Raw genomic sequence first — 16,480 nt, forward strand, 5'->3', positions numbered from 1 at the left:
TTGCCCTCAGAATTCCTACCAAATAACTACCAGCCAATCACACATGAAGTCCCCATGGTTGATATGAATCACTAATTCATGAAGTAGCAATTCCCCATAAACTGTAAATGAAAGGTGGTCATCCCCATTGTAGTCTATGGGGAACGCTGCCTTTGCGAATTGACAAACAGTCTCCTGACTTGTGAGGGTCCGAGAGGTGGAAACTTCACTTATTACATATCTATGGCATATCTACAGAATATGCATATGATAGGTCATCACTAGTTGATCGGTGGTGGTCTACAACTAGGGATCCCTGCAAATGCTGTGATTCCTGGCACTGCTGTCAGTGTGGACAGCGCTGGAAGCAGATCGCACTGTCATCGTTACAGCGGCCCAGTTTAGTACTACAGTAGAGTTTATATTGAATTTAATGGGAGCTGTGCCTGTAGTACCAAACTGGGCCACTGTAACACTGACAGTGCTATTTGCTTCCAACGCTGTCCACACTGACAACAGGGCCAGGAATCCTCTGATCGGCAGATCTCCACTGATCAGTTATTGATGACTTCTCCTAAGGATAGATCATCAATGTTAATAGTCCTGGAGAGCCCCTTTAAGCATTGAAACCACATTTGGCCTTGCAGCTTACAGATGATTTGCCAAACCAGATCTACTAACAACTCCTGTCATCCTCTGTCTTCTAGACTGTGTATCTTACTCTGCCCTGACCGTGCTGGCACAGAGGTGTTACGGAAAGCAGAGATGCAGAATGCTGGTCCATGATAAACATTTCGGAAGTCCCTGTCTGCCTGGAGTCGTGAAATATCTTACAGTAAACTATACCTGTGGTAAGGAGTAAGGACATGTCCCCCTTTGTATAGTATGCTGCTATTACAGATCAGAAATACAAATTAGTACGGCATTTGTTACTTCCGAGCTGGACACAAAACTCCTCGCCTGGATCGGACATAATATACTAACGGATATACACATAATATAACTAACACGGAGAACACAAACTATTTATAACGCAACCAAAAGTGGGGGAACAGGAAATCTGACCCTAACCTACTAATGTTATGGGACCCTACTTAACAGCAGAGTGATCGCCCTGATAAGGGCAACCCATATCAGGATCTTGTGGTGACCCTGACTCTCCCTAGTTGGAAGACAGGGATAATGTTTACAGCAATAACTATGTGTGCGATATAGATATTAAACAATCACATAATAAACCAGATGTAATGCCAATGCAGAATGAACAGTAGGTCAGGAAACAGAAGTAACACCCCAAATACCCTTAACAGAAACAGACTTATCTGGCAGTGGAGCAAAACAGGAGCCTCTGACTAGACCAAAAACACCTTCAGACTAGAAGTATAACTGGTGTCCTCCATAAGGAGGAGCCAGAATAAATGTGTACAGACAATCACAGCTGGGACACGCCCCCCCCCCCCCCAACCGACCAATCCATCCACAAACCAGCAGAGGAGTGCTAATGGCAGCTTTCAATGCTGGAATAGCACTGAGTATGCACTGGTCTGTGTATCACCTGAGTCGTAGCTGACACCGTAACAAGTCATCCGGTCCCTATCTGACATGGCCGGCGAGTCCTGACAGCGTTTGTGCAATAATCTGTAAGAAAGTGATTAACCCTCTGCTGCTGGTGGGTCAGCCGATCTTGGCCGAGCCGGACCAAATGGAGGATCCTCTGATGTCGTTCTACATCACTCATGGAATACAATGCAATAATGCTGCATCTCTTGGAAACGGCGAGAACTTCCAGTAGACGATGTACAATCTTTCTTTTTCGTTTATAGTTCCAAAAATGATACTGACAGAGATTGACCCCAAGATCTCTTATGTAATGCCCCCCACGGAGCTGAACGATGGTAAATATGGCCATTATCATGCATTATCATCACTTCTCTGTTGTCTTTTCTGCTCCTGACCATAGATGGAGGATATAATGCTGCGCTGCATCGCTTTCCCTTTATACAATATAGAACTTCTGCAACAATTCAGTTTATTGACTGTAAGCGTTAACCCCTGAGTTACCCCAGAGCATGTGATCGATTAGCTGTATCTGTCAGTCAGCTACGTATTTATGTATGTGATGCATATGATCATCTTAAACCTCAGCATAGGACGAGCGCAGCACAGATTATTTCGTTCAAACTCTTATCTAGGCGATGACACGACATCCACGAACTATCCACAACGTCATTGTGGAAGGGCTGCGGGTCGCACAGCTTCCATTGAAGTCAAGAGATGCGTGGTGGTCACTAGACTTGACAGACACGCTGACATTAAAAACATCTATGCGGTTTAAAGGAGTCTTCCAGATATGTTGGACCTCGTTCACACGGGCAGATTTGCCACTAAATCCGTGCAGAAATTAGCCTGCGGTGCGGAATTTACAGCCGCAACGCTAATTTAAACAGCAGATTTGGTGCAGAAAACCCCCAGATATCTGCTGTAGACTTCAATGGAAAGGATGAAATCCGCAGCAAAATCTGCAACAGCAGCTGTGGGCTTTCAAGGATGTTTTTACACGGACGGAGCAGGACGCAGCGCAAATGTGGATTTTGTCAAGTTGGGCGGCATCCCACGAGTGCACTTGCGGCTGCACAATCTGCAGCAAATAGAAGCCATTGATTCCAAAGGGTTCCTTCACACGCATACCGAGCGCAGGGAATAAATGCGACATGCTCTATTTTCGAGCCCATTTGCGCACCGAAGGCGCCGGTCTGCCCGAACTGTGCAATTTCCTGGGGTTAAGCGAAACCACCCGGCCTACTAGGTCAGCTGACCCTCTTACCGAGTCAGCTGCCCCGCCTACTCAAACATGGCGCTGCCGAGACCGAGCCGATGTGAGCGTCCTGGCAGTGCAATGAAGTACAGTAAAATGCGCCAATATGGGCGTGATAGCGTGCGTATGTGCGTTTACGCCCGTGTGAGGCCACCCTCAGTGCGGAGTTTGTTGTGTTTTTAACTGCGGAACGCGTTCAGTGGAAAGTCTCGCGGAATTTTCTTCCGCAGACAATAATTGGCGTTGCGTCTCCTGGATGTTAGAAATACGTGATAACAATTCCGTAAGACGTCCGTAATACCGCGGGAGAAAGCTCTTACGTTACGGAATTTAAAGGGAATCTGTCACCTACTGTAAGTCCTATGAGCTGAGCGTATGTGCTGACAGTAGGTGCCCGTTGCGTCCGGCGATGGGTTATACTCACCTCCCCTGTAGTTGGCGCTGGAAGCCGCTGCTGAATGCGTTGGGCGCTGCGGCTAAATAGTCCGCCCAATCTAATTTTAGCGGACTATTTAGTGCAGCGCACCGTGCATGCAGTGATGGCTTCCAGCGCTCACAGTGGGGGAGGGGAGTATAACCCATCCCCAGACTCAGCGTGGCGCCTACTAACAGACGTCGTCGGAGTCACTTTAATCTTGCGGTTTTGAAGTAAAGACGTGCGGATTTTAACGGGTGCAGAATTCAAACATCGGTAGAACATTGTGACGCAGAAATGTCCGCGTGGACTAATCCCGTCCTGTGGGAACGCGCCCATCAGCCGCCTTCACGCGGGCCGTATCTGCTGCGGGCTTCATGCAGCACAGAGGTGCAGGAAAACAGCAGAGACCAAATCTGTCCTTACGGGCTCCTGCACACAAGCGCCTGCGTATATATGAGAGCATGACGCGGCCGCGCTGTGAATGTTACGCTGTCATGTGCTTTCAGCGCATTTTACTGTACTTTTTTCCGTTGCCGGGCCCGTTCACATCGGAGCGAGACACACCTGCGTTGCTTTTGAACCGCCTGAGCAGCCTAATTAGTCCCCAGTGTTGTCAATCAATACCACAAAATCGCACAGTTACGTGCTCAATTTGTTTTGGATGGAGTGCACATTTGCGCACCCCCATAGACTCCTCCGGTGCCTCGGTGCGCGTCGCATATTTTTTCCCCCAACAGAAATGCGCGCAAAAATGCTGAATGTGAGGGATTGAAATCAATGGGTTCTATCGTTAGCGCTTTTATCACCCGTGTGAATGAGCCCCTAAATGCTTCCGCTTTTGCTGCGAATCTTTTAGCAGATCTGCTGTGGAGTTTAACCCTTTGTATTTCAGGGATTGAATTCCGCAGCAGCAATCCACACACTGCTGATTCGTTGCGGAAAATCTCTGCGTCACACGAAGGAAATCCCCTCCACGCGGCTCGTACTGTAAAGGCTGCAGAATTTCCGCAGCGTGTGCGAAGGCGGCCTCAGAGCAGCGGACAACGTTCGTCACGTGTTGCTTCTACCTACAGAAATATTTGGCGTTTCTCTATTTCTCAGTGACTATTTTTGCTAAATTGACAACAGGAAGTGCCGCCATGTTGGTTGTCACTCTTGCATTAGTGCGGCGTGTGTCACAAGAACGTATTTAGGCGCGCAATAAACAGAAAACAGAACCAAACGATTTCAGTGGGTTCGTTCTCAAGATCGTAATTTCTGTGCGCAATTGCGTTGCTCAAAAAAGAACACATCCTTTCCTCATTAGACTAATTGGCCTTTCCAATGGCTGAGGGTGTTATTGTTTTTTGCGGGCGCAATTACACACGGCTTGAGAGCGTAAAAAGTACATTAAAAACGGATGCAAATACGCAACGCTTGATGCGCAAATGTGCAGACACTGGTGTGACACGGGGCGGTATCTGCTATTTTCTTACTCACAGAAAAGGCCATCGGTGTGTGCGAAGCTGATTGAAAGGTGACAACCAATATGGCTGCTCAGGTAAAGATGGTTGCCATGACAACAGAAAATTGACAACATCTTAATTTCCTAACACCCGCCACTGCCGCGCCTCAAAGCAGCGTGGGGATACCAAATTGTGGGACATTTCATTCCTTCTTATACCACGAAATGCCCCCGAAATAACCCAGGAGCGCTCCGCCCCGTCAGATTAGCATAGCCCCGCCCACGGCGACTGACGCATTATAACCCTTGTAGTGACGTCTATGGTCAGGATCTTTGCATGTTATTAGAAGGCGCAGATATAATCGCCATAATTCGGCCTCATGTAGCGGCTTTCAGAGGGGAGGACCGGCCTCGTTACCCATAGCAACCACTCTGCCATCGCTCTGATTGGTTGCTCGGAGTCACACGGCCTTGTGCTCCCTCCAACAGCTCTCATACATGAGGCCCATAATGCTTTGCTGCTAAATCTGGGCGCATCCACACGGGTGAGACAATAGTGCGCGCTTTAGGCCTTGCGGGACGCACAAACCTCGCACGAGAATACGAGCCATTATTAGTAATGCGTCTGTTTACGCGGACGGCCGTTCTCTCACAACGCGGAATATTGTTCTGTGAGTCCGCAGAAATCTTGCGCAATGTTTCCAATGGCTAAGAAAAATCGCATCACACGTAAACGCGAGCTCCATGCGAATGCGATGCGGTTTTTAATTTCTAAATGTCTAAAATACTTGTAAATCGCATTCGCACTGAACAGCACAATTTTACAAGCACAATATCAGCCCGAGTTTCTCGCCCGCCCGTGTGAACGCACCGTGTCCGTAAAATCCTGAGAGACGATGTAAGTACTCCGCTCTCGTGGTTTGCATCTCCATTCGCCATTCTGAACGCGGCTGGTCAGTAGAGAGCAGTGCATTGTGGGAATCCAGAGGATTTGCACAGTTAGAGCCAATTCACATGGGTGTATGCAGGCCGTAAGCTCCGCCTCTAAGGGCTTGGACAGACGAGCGTGTAATGTAATATGTTCGCTCCTGCGCAATTTGTTTGTACAGTAACAAGTGTATTTAGTGATCATACCTGCGCAAATACACAGAGTCACCACGAGAGGATTTAAAGGGCTTATTTGCCTAACGAGGTGGTGGCGATCGCAGGTATGTGCGGCGTTCAGCTGTTTGCAGATAGGGCAGGTCCAATTTTTTGGCGCCGCAAAAAAATCGAGCGGAAAAAAACCGTGAGCATGAACCCATTGAAATGAATAGGTTCTGTTCTCGCGGCGTATCGCGCTCCTCCGTTTAAGCCCTGAGGGACATTTCTGCGTCCCAATGTTCTCCCTCTGCGGTTTGTATTGCGCACCTGCTAAAATCTGCACGGTTTTACTTCAAAACCGCAAGATTGAATTTCGCAGCGGAAAAGCTTTTCGTGGAATTAAGGACGCCTCGCGGAATTGTTCTTGCGGATTTCTAAGATGTAATTCCACAATTACAGTCTGCAGGAAAAAAGCGCACGAAATTCCACAAGACGTTTCGCAGAACGCATTCTGCAGTTAAAATTTTAACAAAATCCGCACTAATTGCCAAACTCTGCATTTGCGCTGCGTCCTGCGGACAATTCTGTCCTGCGTTAGAGGACCCTAAGGGCTTATTCACACGAACGCATTTACACACATCATACACAGTGAATAGAAGGAATTGATTAAAATGGGTTCGGTCACATGTACGTTTTTTTTACGCGCATTTCAGTCGTACAAAAAGAAACACGACATGATCTATTTTGTGGCGTATCACGCACTAATTAACCCATAGTAAACTTAATTGCCCATTGAAGTCATAGGGAGCGTGCTGGTATGTTTCTTGGGAGGGGAAACATCACTCCTTAGGGAGAGCAGCAAGGAGGTGAGTGAGGAGCCTTATAGGGCCACCCAGGCTCCTCTGGGTAATATGCAAATAAGAAAGATGCAACAATACCTCTGCAGCGCCACCAATCCTGCCATTCAATAGGTGGCGCTGCAGAGGTATTGCTCCATCTTCCTTAATTGTAAGTTTCTTTGCATGCGGAAAGCCCTGTAAAATGTGTGCAAATGCGCGACAAAACGCAATTACCGTCGTGCATATATGCAGCGCAAATGCTTACGTAAATACTCTTACGCCTATGTGAAGCCGGCCCAACTCCACGGACACCACACCGCCCTGTCATGGCCTGCGAGGACCAACGGTCTGTGTGACAAAACATCACTGCACATCCAGTTCGTGTCCATATTCACCAATGACAACAGAACACGCAATGTGCGCTATCTGTGCAGATTGCGCAGCACATGTTGACCGCGGGTTGTCCTTTGCGAGTTGCGTCCGGAATTTGTAGGCACGACCGCACTTGCTGTGTGAATAAAGCCTCACTGAGGGAGGGTCTTCTGCAGGCAGATCTGCGGTGTCTCTACTGTAACACCCGCGTCAGATTATTTAGCCTCAAATTGCATCATGTGATCTCCGCCCAAGAAGGCGATTATCCGGTCGCATGTCTGACCGCAGAAACGGGAATAAATGGAGATAAAAACCAAGAAATACCCTGAAATCTACAAAACCAGAAGAGCCGAGTTCTCACTGAGTCACTCCGCTTCGCATGTTGGCTTGTACTGCGTAACTTTCAGCATTGCTTGACTTGCACACAGCGTCCGGGCGCGATGTAATGGATTTGGCGCTGTACTCGTGTGCGAAGTCTTTTCTCCTCTTCTTCAACTTTTATCCCTAAAAGAAAAAATGTATCTTGAAAGGTTTTCTGGGACTTTAATAATGGTGACATTAAATACATCGCAAGCCGTGAGCCGTGAGCCTGCCCATCGCAATCAACGGGAAACGCGCAAAAGGATCGGAGTTTAACAAAAGCAAAGCATTTTTTGCCTAAAAAAAGGCCTCGCATTTGCGGGTAAAACGCACGCTGATGAGCGTCACAGCGGGACGGTTTTGTGGCCAATATGGCGCTCGCCTGTGTGCAACCAGCATTCCAAGGGAACGGCCAAAGATAGGACATGCCGCTCATGTATATTCAAATCAATGGGGCTCATATTCGTGCGAGATCTCGCAGCGCACAAATCTCGCGCAATTTTCTTGGGCATGTGAGGGCAGCCTCAAGGAATTGTCTGGTTTAGGGCGGAATTCCCACGGGTGCATCTTCTGTGTTATGAATCGCACAACACTCACACGACAATGGAACGCATTATTTGCAATGGCTCTACCTACACGGGTGACTTTTCTCTCACTGCGATGCTGCAAGATAGAAAAATCGCAGCATGTCTCATGTTTTGCGCAATATCGGCCATTATTTCCTATGGAATAAGAAAAAAAATTGCATTGCACTTGCCTACAGATGCAGTTTTCATGCGCGTGCGATGCGGTCTTTTGCTTTTCCTACTGAAAGAACATGCAAAAATCACATGTGCGGTGATGCATTTTTTGGGGGGCAAAGCGCATCACTCGCAGGAAAGTTCGCAGCTTTGCAAGTGGATATTGGATCAAGTTTTTCAGACCGGTATCGTACTCGCTGCTGTGAATGCACCCTAAGGGCTAATTCACACAAGCGATAGTCTGGCGCGAGTTCTGTACGATGCAATGCACCAAAAGTTGTGCGGATATGAAGTCCATTCTTTTAAATGCACTTATTCACAGCAGCAATTTTTTTTCCTCGCAGCATCGCTTAAGCGCAGTTTCAGATGAGCGCAGGCACAACTGCGCTTACCCGCATGGAGAGTAATTGGGCCTAAAGACCAGAGCGCCGGAGTTTGAAAATAAACGCGGGAAAATAGGTGTCGCCCGATCTTTCCCGCAAATGGTAATCACTAGGCCGGGTCCTATCTTTTCTCGGGGGTACAATTAACGGGCGAGAATCCTGATAGTGAAAATGAAACCACTGAAATCCATTGAAATCCACTGAAATCAGGGGTTTGGTTTTGTCCCATTATGGCACCGTGATTATGACGGTCCCGTGACAGGAAAAAGCTACGTTCGTCTGAATCCGCCCTATGGAACGCAATTTCACGGAAGTGATGTGATGTCCTTTTAAATCAAAAATGCTTTGCATTTTTGTGATAAAAGCACACTGGCGAGCACGTAATCGGGCCGCGATTCTCAGACTGATATCGCACTCGCTTGTGATAGACAGTTCTCAGCTATTCTGATAGGCTCTTCATACGTGGGAGTCCTACACTTGGGACATCCACCAATTACCTGGAGCGGAGGGCAGCTAGAGAGAGTTTTGCTCTCTGCAGGATTTCAGTGGGCACTATGTAATACTTCTTTTCACCTGCGGAGGCACTGTAGCAGATGTGAACACTTGCTACCCAATACATAATATAATAGTGTGAGTAGCTACACTGACTAATATTCGCTGTGGGTTCACCATCTAAATGCAGATGTTATACAGACATGAAGTAGTTGTGTGTGAACGAGGCTGAATCCGGTACAGAGCAGTTGTGGAGTGCTGATAGTGTCTACATGGGAGTTGTACATGGCGCGTGGTCAGCTTGCATTACCTGTCGCTACAGCTTACTGCCTCTCCCCTATTTACCTACTACTTGTTACTGAAGTATGATCAGAATGTGCTTTTCATTCCACTGTCTTCACGCTGAAACGCCTCATTTCATGGATTCTGTATCATCTGGATATATTACGGCTCGGCTTCTAGAATTTATGATATTTCACGTGATTTTCTGACATTCTCTTTTAACTTAGATATCAAACCCGACCTCTCGGAATCTCGGCTTCCCAGCAGAGACGGACTCTTCTTCAGTGACCTTCTTGCGGCGTATTCTTCCATAAGAGGTGAGGATATTTAACAAGGAATGACTGCTGTAGTAGGATAACTTGTAGCGCTGGTAGGCCTAGAAGGGTTGTCTCACTACAACAACCCCTCTCTATACGCCTAAGACATAGCTATGAGCCAGTATGGAGAGGTGTATCCATGCATTACATAATATGTTAGGAAGGAGAGTCCATTGAGCAGCTTCTTCCAGACTGCTCAGCTTGACTGACAGCTCCCTCCATATACACAGATAGGGAGAAACCTGTCAATCAAGCCGAGAAGGGTGGGGAGAAGCTGCACAGCTGACTCCTCTCCCCGTGCCGGGACTTATCTTCCCATGCCGGGACTCATCTCTCTGTGCCCGGACTCATCTCCCTATCCCTGGATTTATCTTTCTGTGTCTGAACTCATCTCCCCATATCTTGACTTACCTCCCTGTGTCTGGATTAATCATCCCATACCTGTACTCATCTCCCCATGCTCAGACTCGTCTACCGTGCCCGGAATCATCTCCCCATGTCCGAACTCATCTCTTCATGCCACAACTTATCATCAGTCCCAGACTCATCTCTCTGTGCTGGGACTCCTCTCCCCATGTCTAGACTTACCTTCATGTGCCTGGACTCGCTCATTCCATATCTAGACTCATCTCCCCATGCTCAGACTTATCTCCCTGTGCCCAGAATAATCTCCCCATGCCAGGACTTATCTCCCGCTCCCAGACTCATCTCCCTATGCTGGGACTCATGTTCCCATGTCTGGATTTACCTCCCTGTGCCTGGACTCATCTCCCCATGCTCAGACTCATCTCCCTGTGCCTGGAATCAGCTCCCCATGTCTGAATCCATCTCCCCACGCCAGAACTTATCTCCTGGTCCCAGACTCATCTCCCTGTGCTGGGACTCATGTCCCCATGTCTGGACTTACCTCCCTGTGCCTGGACTCATCACCCCATACCTGGACTCATCTCCCTGTGCCCAGAATTATCTCACCATGTTCGAACTCATCACCACATGCCTGGTCCATAATTAAAACTATGTTTACACTAAAACACTGCAGCATTTCACAGTAAAACATTGCTTCGACGAATGTACATCCAGAAGAAGGTCATATAGAATATTTCCAAGGGCTCCTGCTAGACACTTAGGCTACTGGTGATTCGCAAGCAGGGGCGTAACTATAGTGGATGCAGGGGATGCGGTTGCACCCGAGCTCAGGAGCCTTAAGGGGCCCATAAGGCCTTTCATCTCCATAGGGAGAGCCCAGTACTATGAATAAAGCATGATAGTTGGGGGCCCTGTTACAGGTGTTGCATGGGGGCCCAGAAGCTTCAAGTTACTCCTCTGTTCGCAAGACATCTTTTCCCATGCTTCAATGGAAATCAAGCATGACAGTTGCATCATGAGCCATGTGATGACATATTGGATATTGCTTGCAGGCAGCGTTGGGTTGGCTCACCAGAGAACAGATGACTTTTCCTGCACCTAGACTCTGAGTCTGACACAAAAATGGGCCACATACAACAGGGCTCCTGAGCTCCATTTGGAGGTGGCTTTGAAGCAATCACTTGTCGCTAGGATGTTTTTTAGGGGTGACTGGCTACCTCTTAGTTCTTATTCGTTAAAAGGTCTCGATTGCCCAAGGAACATCTACTTGCAAGATTCGCTTCGTTGGCCAAGATGCCACAACATTGCATCCTAAAGCAACTTTCTGCAATGGCTAGAGTTGTAGATAGGGTTCCCTTCAACTGGGGCAAAGATTCAGGATGCTTCCCTGGCACTGTATCTAATACCCAATGCCAAGGTAAAGTATCTCATTGCACCAAGCATCAAAAGCCCACTAGCCCCGGCAATGGCCATATCATTATAGTGAGACCTTATGTGGCCTCCATACATTCCTAATGGAACATGATGTCCCAGCATGCACCATGACGTCTAGTGCTTATAGATAACAGTATATTAACATAATGTATCCTTCTCACCATTTGTCTCTAGATCATCCAGAAAGAGCGGCCTTATTCTTTGTATGCAGCCTTTGCATTGGATTGATCCTGACGCTTTTCGCCCTGGTGATCCACATCTCTTGGAGAGAGGACTGGCGCAGATTTCAGAAAGTCAACGGACAAGTCATGCAAAGAGTAGACTGTGGAGAGACGGATGGAGGCAGCAGTGATGAGGAAGAAGGAGAGGACGAGGCTTCAACAAAATCTCACTTTTCTCAAGAGTTCCGTGAGTTATGCAAAGCGTCCCGTCCGGTCCATTGCACAGAAGACGCTGCAGACCTCGCCGAACGCATAGAACGCAGAGAACAAATCATTCACGAAATCTGGTTGAACAGCGGACTGGACATCCCACCGAGTCGACTCACAATACCGTTCTTCTAATGAGTTTTATGTATGAGACTTAGGCAAGGGGTGGGGCCAACTGTTGCACCCCAGTAGCTGCGGGCCTGTACTCTGCCGCAGCCACCGGGGAGTCACTCGTTACCTGAACTCAATAATACTCTTCTGTGAAGGGAAATGTAGTTTAAATTTTATCAAGAAGGAAAGAGGCGGATTCTAATTTTTAACGATGGAGACATGTGACATAAGAGCTCGCTTATATTTTTCTACGGATTTATATTTATCAATGTAAAGATTATTCAGAGATATAAGGAGAAAGGAAAGAACACTATACTTTTTTTTTTAACTTTCTAATTAAATGGGCCGTATCACCTAAAGGGGAATTGTGCATTACTGACCACGGCACTCTTAAAGTGACTCTATCAGATCTCCTATCTAAGGGCAGCGTAGGATAGAGGAAGAGACGCTGAGCTCGAATATATATATAGTTTTCTATGAATGACTCAGTATTTTCATGTAAAAAGTTGTGTAAATGCTGCCAGGATTCTTACAGAAAGCCTGAGAATCCTGATTGCCCCGCCCACTCATAGAGAAAGCCTGAGAGTCCTGATTGCCCCGCCCACTCATACAGAAGCCTGTGAGTCCTGATTGCCCCGCCCACTCATACAGAAGCCTGTGAGTCCTGATTGCCCCGCCCACTCATACAGAAAGCCTGTGAGTCCTGATTGCCCCGCCCACTCATAGAGAAAGCCTGAGAGTCCTGATTGCCCGGTCCACTCATAGAGAAAGCCTGAAAGTCCTGATTGCCCCACCCACTCATACAGAAAGCCTGTGAGTCCTGATTGTCCCACCCACTCATAGAGAAAGCCTGTGAGTCCTGATTGCCCCGCCCACTCATAGAGAAAGCCTGAGAGTCCTGATTGCCCCGCCCACTCATAGAGAAAGCCTGAGAGTCCTGATTGCCCCGCCCACTCATAGAGAAAGCCTGTGCGTCCTGATTGCCCCGCCCACTCATACAGAAAGCCTGTGAGTCCTGATTGCCCCGCCCACTCATACAGAAAGCCTGTGAGTCCTGATTTCCCCGCCCACTCATACAGAAAGCCTGTGAGTCCTGATTGCCCCGCCCACTCATACAGAAAGGGCAAGGAACCATGACTCGCGGGCTTTCTCTAGTGGGAAGCAGGTCTCACGGGCTTTCTGTATGGGTCCTGGCAGCATTTACACAGCTTTTTACATGAAAATACTAAGTCATTGATATAAAACGATATATATTAGAGCCCAGCCTCTCCTCCTCTGGTATATACTGCCCTCAGTAGGACACTTGACAAAGACATTTTAAGAATATGGGTTCTTTTATATTTTCTCAAACTCCTAAGTATCCTTTTGTACTTTGCCACCAGAAGTTCTTCAGGGCGCTCACTTCATACTGTAAGTCATCCAACAATCTGTTATAGTCAACTGTAAAGAAAATCTGAAGACATTCAAGCCCTGCCCTATTCAGGCCAGGAATATCCAAAAGCTTCCCCAAATGACCCTTTAATGCAAATTTGCATAAACCACACCTCCTTTGTTGTCCACCTTTTGAGACAGTCCAGCAAAACTTTGGACTATAGGAGAATCTGTTGTAACTAAATTAGGATTGTGGTGATGTTGGCAGGTTCTGGGCGTGTTAAAGGAATACCAAGTAGTTGATATTTCAGAATGGTTAAAGGGGTTTTCCAGGCAAATAGTGTCCTCAGGATAGGATAAATACATGATTAACCAGGGTCTGCCGCCCAGGACCGTGACTAATCAGCTGCTATGGTGCCCATTGTCAGAACCATAATACACAGGGTACAAAGCACATTACTCCAACCCCTGGGTAGTGGTCAGGGCTGGTACCTAGCATACCGTTTGGCAAATTCAGTATTTGCATATTTGCTGATTTCCTGCGGTGTCCAAATACTTTTGTCCATATGGTGTATATGGCACTGATAGGCAGCCTGCTGGTATTCTGCTTCAGAAGAAAAAAATCAGTATACCCATACCAGAACAGCTCAGTGAATAAATACTATACCAGAACCAGGCTCGTAACAGAAATGCAGCACCAGAATCAAGTTCAGTACATAAATCCAACACTAGAACCAGGCTCAGTACATAGATACAATACCAGAACCAAGCTTAGTACATAGACAAAATACCAGAACCAAGTTTAGTACATAAATACAGCCGCAGAACCAAGCTCATAACATAAATACAGCTAAAGAACCAAGATCAGTATATAAATACAGCACCAGAACCAATCTCATTACATAGATGCAATACCAGAAGCAAGCTCAGAACATAAATACAGCCAAAGCTTCTAATATAATTATAATAGCAAAACTAAGCATTTAATCCTTGAATTCTTGGATCAGCAGTTTCCGAGGAAGGGAATAGGGCATCGTGGCCTGGTGGAGCAGCCGAATCTCACCTGTGGGGTGATGCCGAGTCCAAGCTTTACGCAGTGCAAATCCAGACTGTGGCGCACATGCAACAGAGGATCCTGGATGCCTGTGCAAGCATTGCTGCTGAGGTGTTTCTCTCTGCACTGAGAATGGGAGAAGATGATAGCCCCGACGATCCGAAACAACAGGGAGCACAACAAGCACATCCTGTAGTGGATCGTAATTGTGTTCCATGTCACAGACAAAATGTTAATACCTTTGGTAGGAATAAAGATACGGGGCATTTAAGCACAGATTTGGATTCCTCATCAAATTCCCTGTTTTATATATATATATATATATATATCTATCACATTCAGCGCTTCCCTTTTGAGAAATGTCGACTTAGTTCCAAGATGGTGGCTTTCAAATGACCACTGTGTTGGACACCGCCCCTCACAGATTTGCCCTTCCCCTTACCAACATGCCACACACTGGATGACAATCCCAACCACAGTTTTCCATTTATTCAAGTGTATCTATACCTTTATATTTATTTATCAGTGTTATTTTCTAAGCTGCGGTAGAGTCTATTATGACTGCTGTATGATGACTGCTGTATGATGGCTGCTGTATGATGGCTGCTGTATAATGGCTGCTGTATGATGTGTGCTGTATGATGTGTGCTGTATGATATACTCTTTGTCAAAGACAATCCCGCCCCTAGAAGAAGCTGTCGTTTGCTGCAGACCCCGTCCTGCGGTTCCATCTCAGGCAGATCTGTAAATAATGAGAGTTGTGGTGTGATTTAGATGGACGGTCTTGTCACTGAAGACCCTAAAAGTGGTTCCCCCCTTGGCCTATAAGAGGCTCTCGGAGGCTCCTTGTGTGTAGTGACCTCTTCTTCCACTTGTGTAGAGCTTGTTGACCTCTAGACGCCTCTACGACACAGAGAAGAGATTTCACCAATTACCAGAGTCTGAGAGGGGCACATTATTGGGATGTGAGAAGCTGGATGGTCGTATCGATGAATTATCCTCCACTGGGTCGTTCTGACCAGACTGTTAGGAGGTGTTGGGACCAGTGGATGTGTGAGGGCACACAAGGTGACCGGGCTCAGGACCCCCCCCCCAAGAGACCACCAGTAGAGAGGACCGTCTGACCAGACTGTTAGGAGGTGTTGGGACCAGTGGATGGGGGCACACAAGGTGACCGGGCTTAGGACCCCCAATAGACCACCAGTAGAGAGGAGTGTCTGATCATCCAACAAGCAACTCCAAATGTTTCGTTCTCCGCCATCCAAAGACAGGTGGCGCCATTGTTACAGGCCCCTTCGTCTGTCAGAATAATTTCCAGGCACTTGGCTGAAGAACATCTGGTCTCACAGCACCCATTATGTGTACTGCCTTTGACACCCACCCACTGTTGCCTCCGTGTGCAGTGGTGTTGAGAAAGACAAAACTGGACGCTACGGAGTTGAACCGAGTTGTCTGCAGCGATTAATCCAGGTTTAGTTTGGGCGCTGATGACGGCCGTGTTTGTGTTTTGAGACCTCGGGGTGAGCACCTCAATCCTGCCTTTGCTGTGGAGCAGCACACTGCCCCCTGCTGGTGTGATGGTCTGGGGTCATCACATACGATAGTCGGAACCCCTTAGTAGTGGCACGAGGGACAATGACAGCTCAGCGATATGTTCAGGACACCCTGAAGCCACATGTGTTCCTCTCGTGGCGGCTTCCAGCAGGATAATGCTCGGCCGCACACACAAGGGGGTCACAGAAGCCCCCACAACATTGTCACACTTCCGTGGCTGCCTGGTCATCAGATTTATCACCAATAGAACTATGAGTCTGCACGATCTAGAGGCTCAGTTATAGCAAATGTGGAGCGATATGCTGCAGGATACCATATGCAACCTGTATGCCTCCATGCTCGCCCTTGTATCCAAGCTAGAGGCGGCCCAACAGGGTCCTAGAACCTCCATGGCCATCCAAATCGCATCATGTATCCAAGCTAGAGGCAGTACTAGAGCCTCCATGCCTGCCCGTATCACATCTTGTATCCAAGCTAGAGGCGGTACAGCAGGGTCCTAGAGCCTCCATGCCCACCTGTATCACATCTTGTATCCAAGCTAGAGGCGGTACAGCAGGGTACTAGAGCCTCCATGCCCCCAGTATCACAGCTTGTATCCAAGCTAGAGGCGGTACAGCAGGGTCCTAGAACCTCCATGG

At 47.6% G+C, this 16,480-nt stretch overlaps 1 protein-coding gene across 2 annotated transcripts in view; it reads left to right on the forward strand.

The window, feature by feature from the left end:
* The window catches only part of EVA1C (eva-1 homolog C), an 87,323-nt gene extending 72,766 nt beyond the window's left edge, over window positions 1-14,557 (forward strand). Inside the window, exons 5-8 of one of the 2 annotated variants that reach the window (XM_066599072.1) lie at window positions 687-830; window positions 1,803-1,874; window positions 9,435-9,524; window positions 11,499-14,557. In XM_066599072.1, coding sequence (XP_066455169.1) covers window positions 687-830; window positions 1,803-1,874; window positions 9,435-9,524; window positions 11,499-11,887 — 695 coding nt within the window. In that variant the 3' untranslated portion in view covers window positions 11,888-14,557. The remainder of the gene's footprint in view (window positions 1-686; window positions 831-1,802; window positions 1,875-9,434; window positions 9,525-11,498) is intronic. The other variant, XM_066599073.1, reaches the window with a different exon arrangement.
* The last annotated feature ends 1,923 nt before the right edge of the window (window positions 14,558-16,480 follow it).

The sequence above is a fragment of the Eleutherodactylus coqui genome, chromosome 4, assembly GCF_035609145.1.
Source record: "Eleutherodactylus coqui strain aEleCoq1 chromosome 4, aEleCoq1.hap1, whole genome shotgun sequence".
NCBI classification, from domain to species: Eukaryota; Metazoa; Chordata; class Amphibia; order Anura; family Eleutherodactylidae; genus Eleutherodactylus; species Eleutherodactylus coqui.